General features: G+C 44.8%; 1 protein-coding gene across 1 annotated transcript in view; it reads right to left on the bottom strand.

The window, feature by feature from the left end:
* The window catches only part of LOC122548771 (SCO-spondin-like), a 130,753-nt gene that overhangs the window by 105,240 nt on the left and 13,208 nt on the right, over positions 1-12,305 (bottom strand). The window contains exons 3-4 of the mRNA XM_087986793.1: positions 11,161-11,274; positions 4,074-4,212 (exon numbers count right to left, since the gene is read on the bottom strand). Of these exons, the coding sequence (XP_087842919.1) occupies positions 4,074-4,212; positions 11,161-11,274 (253 nt within the window). The remainder of the gene's footprint in view (positions 1-4,073; positions 4,213-11,160; positions 11,275-12,305) is intronic.

Here is a 12,305-nt window from a genome sequence, read left to right as displayed (position 1 = left end):
TCCCCGGCAATTACAGACGCGTCAGTCTCACGTCTGTCGTCTGCAAGGTGTTAGAAAGGATTTTGAGGGATAGGATTTATGACCATCTGGAAGAGCATGGCTTGATTAAATGCAGTCAACGTGGCTTTGTGAGGGGCAGGTCATGCCTCACAAACCTTATCGAGTTCTTTGAGGATGTGACTAGAAAAGTTGATGAGGGTCGAGCTGTGGATGTGGTGTATATGGACTTCAGAAAGGCATTTGATAAGGTTCCCCATGGTAGGCTCATTCAGAAGGTTAGGAGGAATGGGATACTGGGGAACTTAGCTGTCTGGATACAGAATTGGCTGGCCAACAGAAGACAGCGAGTGGTAGTAGAAGGAAAATATTCTGCCTGGAAGTCTGTGGTGAGTGGTGTTCCACAGGGCTCTGTTCTTGGGCCTCTATTGTTTGTAATTTTTATTAATGACTTGGATGAGGGGATTGAAGGATGGGTCAGCAAGTTTGCAGATGACACAAAGGTTGGAGGTGTCGTTGACAGTATAGAGGGCTGTTGTAGGCTGCAGCGGGACATTGACGGGATGCAGAGATGGGCTGAGAGATGTCAGATGGAGTTCAAACTGGATAAACGTGAGGTGATGTATTTTGGAAGGTCGAATTTGAAAGCTAAGTACAGGATTAAGGATAGGATTCTTGGCAGTGTGGAGGAACAGAGGGATCTTGGGGTGCAGGTACATAGATCCCTTAAAATGGCCACCCAAGTGGACAGGGTTGTTAAGAAAGCATATGGTGTTTTGGCTTTCATTAACAGGGGGATTGAGTTTAAGAGTTGTGAGATCTTGTTGCAGCTCTATAAAACTTTGGTTAGACCACACTTGGAATACTGCGTCCAGTTCTGGTCGCCGTATTATAAGAAAGATGTGGATGCTTTGGAGAGGGTTCAGAGAAGGTTTACCAGGATGCTGCCTGGACTGGAGGGCTTATCTTATGAGGAGAGGTTGACTGAGCTCGGACATTTTTCATTGGAGAAAAGGAGGAGAAGAGGGGACCTAATTGAGGTATACATAGATCCCTTATAATGGCCACCCCAGTGGGCGGCACGGTGGTTAGCACTGCTGCCTCACACACCAGAGACCCGGGTTCAATTCCCGCCTCAGGCGACTCTCTGTGTGAGTTTGCACATTCTCCCCGTGTCTGCGTGGGTTTCCTCCGGGTGCTCCGGTTTCCTCCCACAATCCAAAAATGTGCAGGTTAGGTGAATTGGCCATGCTAAATTGTCCGTAGTGTTAGGTGAAGGGGTAAATGTAGGAGTATGGGTCTGGGTGGTATACGCTTCGGCGGGTCGGTGTGGACTTGTTGGGCCAAAGGGCCTGTTTCCACACTGTAAGTAATCTAATCTAATCTAAACAAGATAATGAGAGGCATAGATAGAGTCAATAGCCAGAGACTATTTCCCAGGGCAGAAATGACTAACACGAGGGGTCATAGTTTTAAGCTGGTTGGAGGAAAGTATAGAGGGGATGTCAGAGGCGGGTTCTTTACACAGAGAGTTGTGAGAGCATGGAATGCATTGCCAGCAGCAGTTGTGGAGGCAGGGTCATTGGGGGCATTTAAGAGACTCCTGGACATGCATACGGTCACAGAAATTTGAGGGTGCATATGTGAGGATCAGTGGTCGGCACAACATCGAGGGCTGAAGGGCCTGTTCTGTGCTGTACTGTTCTATGTTCTATGTTCTATATACTGCTTGAGGAAACACTTCTGAATGCACTTAACAAATTCCACCTCATCTAATCCTTTAACACTCTGGCAGTCCTAATCAATGTTAGGAAAGTTAAAATCCCCTACTATGATAACCCAAAAGGTCTTCCAGTCCTCAGTCCTTGGGCCAGAGAAGGACTGAAAATTAATGCCAGGGCCCCTAATATTTCCTCCCAAGCTTCCTTCAACAGTTTGGGATATATCTCATCTGGGCCTGTAGATTTATCCACATTTTACCAGTTTGCTGAACCCTCTAGTACTTCTCCTCTCTTTATATTAATTTCTTCCAATATTTCACAGTCCTCCACTGTCATGCCTATACTTGCATCTACTGTGAAGACTAATGCGAAGTATTATTGAGGACTATGGCCATGTCTTCAGATTTACGCACAGATTCCTCTGTGGTGTCTTCTGGAGCCTAGTCTTTTCCGAGCTATTCTCTGGCTGTTTCTATGTTTAAAATCTCCTTGGGTTTTACTGCATCTCACCCACAAAACTTTTCTTATGCACTCCCTTTGCCTTCCTAATTTCTTTTTTAGGTCATCCCTCCATCCACTATTTACACTTCTGTAGGGACTCTGCTGTATTGAGCCTTCAGTTACTCTTTTCTTTCCTAACCCTAATCTTCATGTCCCTTGACCTCCAGTGGACACCATCCCACTCTTCATCTTTAGGAGAGTATATTTTCACTGTCTTGTCAAATATAAAACAAAGAGCTGCAGATGCTGGAGATCTGAAATTAAAACTGAATTCACAGGAGAAACTCAGCAGGTCTGGCAGCATCTGTGGAGAGAGATACAGAGTTTACATTTTGGGTATGATATACTCCCATGAGTCAGTGATTGGTAAGAAGATCAAGGGTCATGGGAATAAGGCAGCAGAATGGGGTTGAGAAACGTATCATCCATAATCAAACGGTGGAACAGATTTGATGGGCCAAATGGCCTAATTTTGCTTCTGTAGCTTATGATCTTACAGTCTGTGACCTCAGCTCATCTGTCTTATGCGTCAGGCTCCTTGTATTGAAATATATCCTGCTTTGTCAAACATATTTCTATGTTTAAAATCTCCTTGGGTTTTACTGCATCTCACCCACAAAACATATTTCTTTGTTATCTGGCCATCTTTCCTGCACCTTTCAAATTCACTCACTCACGTTTCAAGTCAAGAACAAAAAACACAACGAACAAAGAAAATTCCAGCACAGGAACAGGCCCTTCGGCCCTCCAAGCCTGTGCTGATCCAGATCCTCTACCTAAACCTGTCACCTATTTTCTAAGGATCTGTATCCCTCTGCTTCCTGCCCATTCAGGCGTCTGTCCAGATACATCTTAAATAATGCTATCGTGCCCACCTCTATCACCTCCTCTGGTAATGCATTCCAGGCTCTGGATTAGTGGTGCTGGAAGAGCACAGCAGTTCAGGCAGCATCCAAGGAGCTTCGAAATCGATGTTTCGGGCAAAAGCCCTTCATTTATTCCTGATTTCGAAGCTCCTTGGATGCTGCCTGAATTGCTGTGCTCTTCCAGCACCACTCATCCAGAATCTGGTTTCCAGCATCTGCAGTCATTGTTTTTACCACCTTAATGCATTCCAGGCACTCACCACCCTCTGCATAGAGCACTTTCCATGCATATCTTCCTTAAACTTTTCCCCTCTCATCTTGAACTCATGACCCCGAGTAATTGAGTGCCCCACTCTGGGGAAAAAAGCTTCTTGCTATCCACCCTGTCTGTACCTCTCATGGTTTTGTAGGCCTCAATCAGGACCCCCTCAACCTCTGTCTTTCTGATGGAAATAATTCTAGTCTATTCAACCTCCCTTCATAGCTAGTGCCCTCCACACCAGGCAACATCCTGGTGAACCTCCTCTGCACACTCTCCAAAGCATCCACATCCTTTTGGTAATGTGGTGACCAGAACTGCACACAGTATTCTAAATGTGACCGAACCAAAGTCCTATACAACTGTAACATGGCCTCCCAACCTCTTGTATTCAATACCCCGTCCAGTGAAGGAAAGCATGCTGTATGCCTTCTTGACCACTCTATCGAGCTGCTCCATCTCAGCTACTCTCCCACTGAATTATTTGGAACTTTGGATTTCATGCCCCCAGAAGATTGTAGGTTCTCAGCTGCTGCCTATTTAAGATAACGTTTGACAGTTTTTTTAGGCATTGAGAATATATGGAGTCGATGGGAAGGTGTGGTTGAGGTAAAGGATCAGTCATGATTGGTAGAATAGGCTAGATGGGGGCTGAATGGCCTATGCCTCATTTGCTTTCTTAAGTTCTCATATTTAAGATATGAAGCTATACACTGAAGGCAGCCCTACCAGTTGCCACAGGGGGTTGAGATACTGTCTCCTGGTTGATATTCCATAGTGTGTTTTGAGCTGGGTGATCCACATCGACACTCTGACACAGGTACACACTGTGAATCCTGAAGCAAATGACCTCTGGGACACCGACAACCTGTAGGGAAACATCAAAATTCAGTCTGACAGATGGGAGCTTAGCCAAGGGAGGAGGGAAAATCCCATCAAATATCTTCATTGAGGTTGTATTGTATATTGTTTCTTGTGAGTGTAGGTTTTTGCTGTTTGAGTTGTGGGTTTTCTATGAATCTGAACTTAATAATTAACTTATAAGGTTTTTCTGTAGCTATGGGGATTTTGATTTTAAAACAGTTTTTGAGGCCAGTCTTTGGAGAGAACAGGGTTTTTCAACCAACAATACAATTTTTGTTTATTTTAGATTATCTTGTGACCCAGTCAGGCAAATGATGGGGCCTTAATGGGGACTTAGCTCGAGAGTCAGGCCTCCATTTTTAACAGAGCAGAGAGAAGCGAGGGCTGCCGGGAAGTTTTTAAGTGGGTGAGATCTAAACCCGAGATCCTACACCATAGGGCTTCCATCCCACCCACTTCCTCTAACCTTACTAAGAGTCTGTAAATTCGGTAAGTTTTCAGGTTTTCTTATTTTATTTCTTCTCTTCCTTGTTTAGTCCTGTGTGGGCTTTCAGAGTAGCGGGATATGGCTGTTAGGGCAGTTGCATGTTTCTCCTGCAGAATGTGGCAGGTGAGAGACATGACACATGTCTCTGTCAACTACATCAGCGGGAAGTGTATCCAACTCCAGCTCCTTGAAAACCGAGTTAGGGAACGAGAGCTGGAGTTGGATGAACTACGGATTATCCGGGAGACTGAGTGAGGAATTGAGAGGATGTACAGGGAGGTGGTCACTCTTCAGACACAGGATAAGGACAGCTGGGTTATAGTCAGGGGGAGGAAAGGGAACCGACGGTCAGAGCAGGGATCCCCTGTGGCCGTTCCCCTCAGCAATAAGTGTACCGTTTTGGATACTGCTGGTGGAGACAGCCTACCAGGGGAAAGCCATAATTGTCAGGTCTCTGGCACTAAGGCTCAGAAGTGAAGGGGGGTGCAAATAGAAAAGCGCTAGTGGTAGGAGATTCAATAGTTAGACGGATTGACAGGAGATTTTGTGGTCAGGAATGGGACTTCCGGAAGGTATATTGCCTCCCTGGTGCTAGGGTCTGGGATGTCGCTGATCGGGTTTATAGGGAGAGGGTGAGCAGCCAGAAACCGTGGAACATATTGGCACCAATGATATAGCCAGGAAAGGGATTGAGGATCTGAAAAGTGACCACAGAGAGTTAGGTTGGAAGCTGAAGAGCAGGACGAGTAGAGTAGTGATCTCAGGTTTGCTACTCATGCGAGATAGTGAGGTGAGGAACAGTCAGCGAATGCAGCTTAACACGTGGCTGCGAGGCTGGTGCAGGAGGGAGGGCTTCAGATACCTATACCATTGGGATACTTTCTGGGGAAGGTGGGACCTGTACATGGAGGACGGGTTGCACCTGAACTGAAGGGGCACAAATGTCCTGGGTCAGAGATTTGCTCGTGTGGTTCGGGAGGGTTTAAACTAGTTTGGCAGGGGGTGGGAACCAGACCTGCATATCTTAGAAGGGAGGGGGGTTGTTGCAGATGGGGCAGTGACAGGATATAGTGAATTTATCAGAAAGGTTTTTCAAGTGTTGAAACAAAGGGACCGGTTAAAGTGTGTCTGCTTTAATGCACAGAGTATCCAAAATAATAGTGACAAACTTAGAGCATGGATCAGTACTTGGGGCTACGATGTTGTGGCCATAACAGAGATGTGAGTTTCCCAGGGGCAGGAATGGATGCTGAATGTTCCAGGGTTTAGAATGTTTGAAAGAACAGGGAGGGTGGAAAAAGAGGAGGGGGTATAGCATTGCTAATCGGAGAGTGCATCACAGCTACAGAAAGGAAGGTTGTTGAGGAAGGTTTGTCTACTGAGTCAGTATGGGTGGAAGTTAGGAACAGCAAGGGAACAGCCACCTCATTGGGGGTTTTCTACAGACCCCCTAATAGCAGTAGGGAGATTGAAGAACTCATAGGTTGGCAGATTTTTGAAAAATGCAGATGTAGCAGGGTTGTTGTTATGGGTGACTTCAATTTTCCCAATATTGACTGGAACCTCCTTAGAGCAGATGGTTTGGATGGAGCAGTTTTTGTCAGGTGTGTTCAGGAGGGTTTCCTTACTCAGTATGTAGACAGACCAACGAGGGGAGGGGCCATTTTGGATTAGGTGCTTGGCAACGAGACAGGACAAGTGTCAGATCTCGCAGTGAGAGAACACTTTGGTGAAAGTGACCGCAACTGCCTCACATTTACCATAGCCTTGGAGAGGGTAAGGAGCAGTTACCGAGGGAAGATGTTTAACTGGGGAAAAGGAAATTATGACACTATCAAACAGGAGTTGGGAAGTACAGATTGGGAGCAACTGTTCCACAGAAAGGGCACAGCAGACATGTGGAGATTATTTAAGGTGCAGTTGTTGTGAGTGATGCATAAATTTGTTCCTCTGAGACAGGCAAGAAGGTGTAAGATTAAGGAACTTTGGATGACGAGAACAGAGGAGCTTCTCGTCAAAAGGAAGAAGGCAGCTTACGCAAGATGGAGGAAGCAAAGATCTAGCACAGCTTTAGAGGATTACAGGCTTGCTAGAAAGGAGCTCAGAAATGGACTGAGGAGAGCCAGGAGGGGGTACGAGAAAGGCTTGGCAGGAAGGATTAGGGAGAACCCAAAAGCATTTTACTCATACGTGAGGAATAAGAGAATGATCAGGGAGAAGGTAGGGCCGGTCAGGGATAGCGGAGGGAACTTGTGCGTGGAGTCGAGTCTGAGCAGATCGTGGAAGCCCGAATTGAGTTTTTTGCTTTGGTTTTCACTAAGCAAAGGGACCTTGTCGTGAATGAGATCTTTGAGGAGCTGGGAAACAGGCTTGAACAGATCAAGATTGATGAAGTTGATGTGCTGGAAATTTTGGAAAACATTAAGATTGATAAATCTCCAGGGCCAGACCAGATTTATCCTAGGCTGCTCCGGGAAGCGAGAAAGGAGGTTGCTAAGCTGCTGGCGAAGTTTTTGCTTCCTCACCCTCCATGGGAGTCGTACCAGATTATTGGGAGGAGGCAAATGTTGTTCCTCTTTTCAAGAAGGAGAAAAGGGAAATCCCTGGCAATTACAGACCAGTCAGTCTTACGTCTATGGCCAGCAAGGTTTTGGAAAGAACTCTGAGGGATAGGATTTATGACTATTTGGAAAATCATAGAGTGATTAAAGGCAGTCAGCATGGCTTTGTGAGGGGCAGGTCGTGCGTCACAAATCTTATTAAGTTCTTTGAGGAGGTGACAAGACAGGTCGACAAAGGTCGAGCAGTGGATGTGGTGTATATGGACTTCAGCAAGGCATTTGATAAGGTTCCCCATGGTAAGCTCATTCATAAAGTCAGGAAGTATGGGATACAGGGAGATTTGGCTATCTGGATTCAGAATTGGCTGGCTGACAGAAGGCAGAGTGTGGTTGTAGATGGAAAGTATTCTGGCTGGAGGTCAGTGTTGAGTGGGGTCCCAAAGGGCTCTGTTCTTGGGCCTCTGCTCTTTGTAGTTTTTATAAATGACTTGGATGAGGAGATTGAGGGGGTGGATAGTAAATTTACAGATGACACAAAGGTTGGAGGTGCCGTAGATAGAATCGAGGGCTATTGCAGGTTGTAGCGCGACATAGACAGGATGCAGAGCTGGCCTGAGAAATGGCAGATAGAGTTCAACCTGGATAAATGTGAAGTGATGCATTTTGGAAGGTCGAACTCGCATGGTGAATATAGGATTAAAGACAGGGTTCTTGGCAGTGTGGAGGAACAGAGGGATCTGGGTGTGCAAGTACATAGATCCCTCAAAGTTGCCACCCAAGTGGATAGGGTTGTTAAGAAAGCATACGGTGGTTTGGCTTTCATTAACAGGGAGATCAAGTTTAAGAGCCGTGAGGTTTTGCTGCTACTCTACAAGTCCCTAGTGAGACCACACTTAGAATATTGTGTCCAGTTCTGGTTGCCCTACTATAGGAAAGATATAGAGGCTTTGGAGAGGGTGCTAAGGAGCTTTACCAGGATGCTGCCTGGACTGGACGGCTTGTCTTACAAAGAGAGGTTGACTAAGCTCAGATCTTTCTCTCTGGAGAGAAGGAGGAAGAGATGTGACCTGATCGAGGTACACAAGAGGCTTGGATAGAGTAAATAGCCAGAGACGTTTCCCCAGGGCAGGATTGACTGACATGAGGGGTCCTAGTTTTAAGATATTAGGAGGAAGGTATAGAGGAGATGTTAGAAGAAGGTTCTTTATGCAGGGAGTTGTGAATGCATGGAATGCGTTGTCAGCGGTGGTAGTGTAAGCAGAGTCATTAGGGACATTTAAGGCATTTGGATGGGTATATGAATAGGAAGGATTTGGAGGGATGTTGTCCGGGTGCTGGCAGGTGGGATTAGATTGGGGTTGTGATATCTGGTCAGCATGGACGAGTTGGACTGAAGGGTCTGTGTTCCGTGCTGTACATCTCTATGACTGCTGGACATGCACATGGATAGCAGTGAATTGAGGGATGCGTAGGTTAGGTTATTTTATTTTAGATTAGGAATAATCTTCGGCACAACATCATGGGCTGAAGGGCCTGTTCTGTGCTGTACTTTTCTATGTTTTATGTTAAGGCTTGTTTGAAATTATTAGAATACACTATTTTTTAAAGCTGAAGGGAAATGCCTATCGCTGAGATAGAAAAAACTTTTGGGTTTCAGTTTTTTACTTTGCATTTGGAGCAATCTTGTGGAGTGTTTGGAAACAGGAGGTTTGTATAACAAATGTGACACTACTGTTTAAAAAGGGAGATGGACAAAAGGTGAGGAATTATAGACCCGTGAGCTTAACCTCTGTAGTGGGGAAGATGCTTGAGTCTATTATCAAGGAAGAAATAGTCGGGCATCTCGAAAGAAATTGTCCCATGTACAGATGCACCATGGGTTCATGAAGGGCAGGTCATGCTTGACAACGTTTTTGGAAAAACGCAGCAGGTCAGGCAGCATCCAAGGAGCAGGAGAATCGACATTTCGGGCATTCCTGAAGAAGGGCTTATACCCGAAACGTCGATTCTCCTGCTCCTCGGATGCTGCCTGACCGGCTGCGTTTTTCCAGCAACACATTTTTCAGCTCTGATCTCCAGCATCTGCAGTCCTCACTTTCAATGTTTTTGGGACATTTCGAGCAAGGCAGAAAACAGGGACCCAGTGGATGTGGTGTACCTAGATTTCCAAAAGGCCTTTGACAAGTTGCTGCACAAGAGGCTGCTGCATAAGATAAGGATGCATGATGCTTGGGGTAGAGTATTAGCATGGATAGAGGATTGGTTGACTAACAGGAAGCAAAGAGTGCAGATAAGTGAGTGCTATTCTGGGTGGTAATCAGTAACTAGTGGTGTGCCTCAGGGATCGGTGTTGGGACCACAATTATTCACAATTTACATAGATGATTTGGAGTTGGGAACCACTAGTGTATAGTCAAAATTTGCAGATGACACTAAGATTAGTGGCAAGGCATAGTGTGCAGAGGACTGTGAAACTTTGCAGAGGAACATAGATATGTTGAGTGAGTGGGCAAAGGTCTGGCAGATGGATTACATTGTTAGTAAATGTGAAGTCATATATTTTGGAAGGAGTAACAGCAAAATAGAGTATTACTTGAATGGTAAAAAGTTGCAGCATACTGATTTGCAGAGGGACCTGGGTGTCCTTGTGCATGAATCACAGAAAGTTGATCTTCAGGTACAAGTAATTAGGAAGGCAAATGGAATTTTGTCCTTCGTTGCTAAAGGGATTGAGTATAAAAGCAGAGAGGTAATGTTGCAGCTGTACAAGGTGCTAGTGAGGCCACACCTGGAGTATTGTGTGCAGTTTTTGTCTCCTTACTTGAGAAAGGATGTACTGGCACTCGAGGGGGTGCAGGGGAGGTTCACTGGGTTGATTCCGGAGTTGAGGGGATTGGTTTATGAGGACACACTGAGTAAATTGGGATTATATTCATTGGAATTCAGAAGAATGAGGGGGGATCTTATAGAAACATATAAAATTACGAAGGGAATAGATAATATAGAGGTAGAGAGGATGTTTCCACTGGCATGTGAAGCTAGGGCAAGAGGGCATAGCCTCAAGATTAGAGGGAGCAGGTTTAGGACTGAATTGAGAAGGAACTTCTTCACCTAGAGAGTTGTGAATCCATGGAATTTCTTGTCCAGGGAAGTAGTTGATGCTAATTCAGTAAACACTTTTAAAGCTAAGGTCAATTTTTTTTTTGAAAAATAAAGGAATTAAAGGTTATGGTGAGAGCGTGGGTAGGTGGAACTGAGGCCACGGAAAGATCAGCTGTGATCTTATTGAATGGAGGAGCAGGCTCGAAGGGCCGGACGGCCTACTCCTGCTCCTAAGTCTTATGTTCTCCTGGGAAAGGTAGGAGCTAGGTTACCTACGAGAGAGGAGTCAGTGTTCATCCCTGACTAAAATGTTATGTCAAACCTCTGAAGAGGTTACTTAAAGCTGAGTATATTGAGACTAAGATGTGATAGCTTCAGCAAGATGCTAAGTACAGTTCCAGTCTAATAGCTGGAGTCACAAAAGACTTAAATCTCCTGAAATGATGGATGTGGGGATTGTGTTGTGGGTATTTGAGTGGTGTTTTGAATACAGTACAAAAGGTGTGTTGGCTATAATGCAAAAGTTAATTTGTTTGATTTCAATTTATAAAGGATTTTTTTGGAAGTAGCAGGACTTTGCTTTTGTTGCGTGTTTAAGAATCTTTGAATTTGTGCTATAAAATGATATTCTAGATTATTCTATTCTATCCTTGGTTCTTTTGTAATAAATTTCTATTTTATTGTTAAAGCAAACTCTGCGGCATTGTGTGTATCTGTTTCAGTGAAACACAACTTTGTTAAAACCAAAACAAATAACAACATTCTGCATCAATCTGGTTTCCAGGCTGGGGTATCCACATACCAGGCTTGCATCCTCCCTGGAGACACTCCACGTGATCCCACAAGTCGGTACAGGTCCTTGGACAGTGATTTGCACACGACACAAACTCTTTCCCTCTGTCTTCACAGACCTCTCCTGAAAATGGACAATGGTTTGTGAATACACTGAAGGTTTCATAGGTCTTTTAACAGTTGTCTCATCAGGCAGCTAGAGCTGAACCACCTTGTAGAAGAATCAGCCACAGTCCAGAAATACAATCATACTGGACTAGAAACATTAAATCTGTTTCTCTCTCCACAGAGAATGCTAGACATGCTGAGTTGCTCCAGCAGTTACTGCTTTTATTTCAGATCTCCAGCATCCACAATACTTTGTTTTTATTGCTCACTTTGAATCAGGAATCCCTGTCTTGAAACCCAGAACATATTTACTCCAAAAACTGTCAGCTAGTAGGTTGATACAAAGGGAGCAATTGTTCCACAGAAAGGGCACAGCAGACATGTGGAGACTATTTAAGAGCAGTTGTTGCGAATGATGCACAAATTTGTTCCTCTGAGACAGGTAATAAGGGGTAAGATTAAGGAACTTTGGATGACGAGAACAGAGGAACTTCTCGTCAAAAGGAAGAAGGCAGCTTACTTAAGGTGGAGGAAGCAAGGATCTAGAACAGTTTTAGAGGATTACAAGCTTACTACAAAGGAGCTCAGAAATGGACTGAGGAAAGCCAGGAGGGGGCATGAAAAAGGCTTGGCAAGAAGGATTATTTCATTGGTTTGTTGTCATCAAAACATTATATTTCAAATTCAACTGGAGTTTGAGTGTCTTGGAGCATAATTTAAACTGATTGGCTGAATTTGAATTTGTTTTTGTTCCATGCAACTCATCTGCACTATTGATTTCACAGTCAAATGTTCCATTTTAAGTTCTCTCAGCATACTCTGCGCCCAAGCCTGTGCCAGCTTCCAGTCTCTCTTAAAGGTACAGTACACATTGACACCTTCATAACAGGAGGCAGTGGGAGGGAGGCAGCGAGTGGTTATATTGAAGGGGATATATTGACTTGGGACTGCTAACTGGGAGAAAAATCAAACAGAGACTATCCTCCATTGGGTTGTGTGGCACCATCACTGTGCTAAATGGGACAGACATCAAAAAGATCTAGCAAC

The sequence above is a fragment of the Chiloscyllium plagiosum genome, unplaced genomic scaffold, assembly GCF_037043375.1.
Source record: "Chiloscyllium plagiosum isolate Xiang-an unplaced genomic scaffold, Cpla_swu_hap1 HiC_scaffold_4, whole genome shotgun sequence".
Taxonomy (NCBI): domain Eukaryota; kingdom Metazoa; phylum Chordata; class Chondrichthyes; order Orectolobiformes; family Hemiscylliidae; genus Chiloscyllium; species Chiloscyllium plagiosum.
The sequence above is the reverse complement of the archived record's forward strand: the minus strand, read 5'-3'. Positions and strand labels throughout refer to the sequence as shown.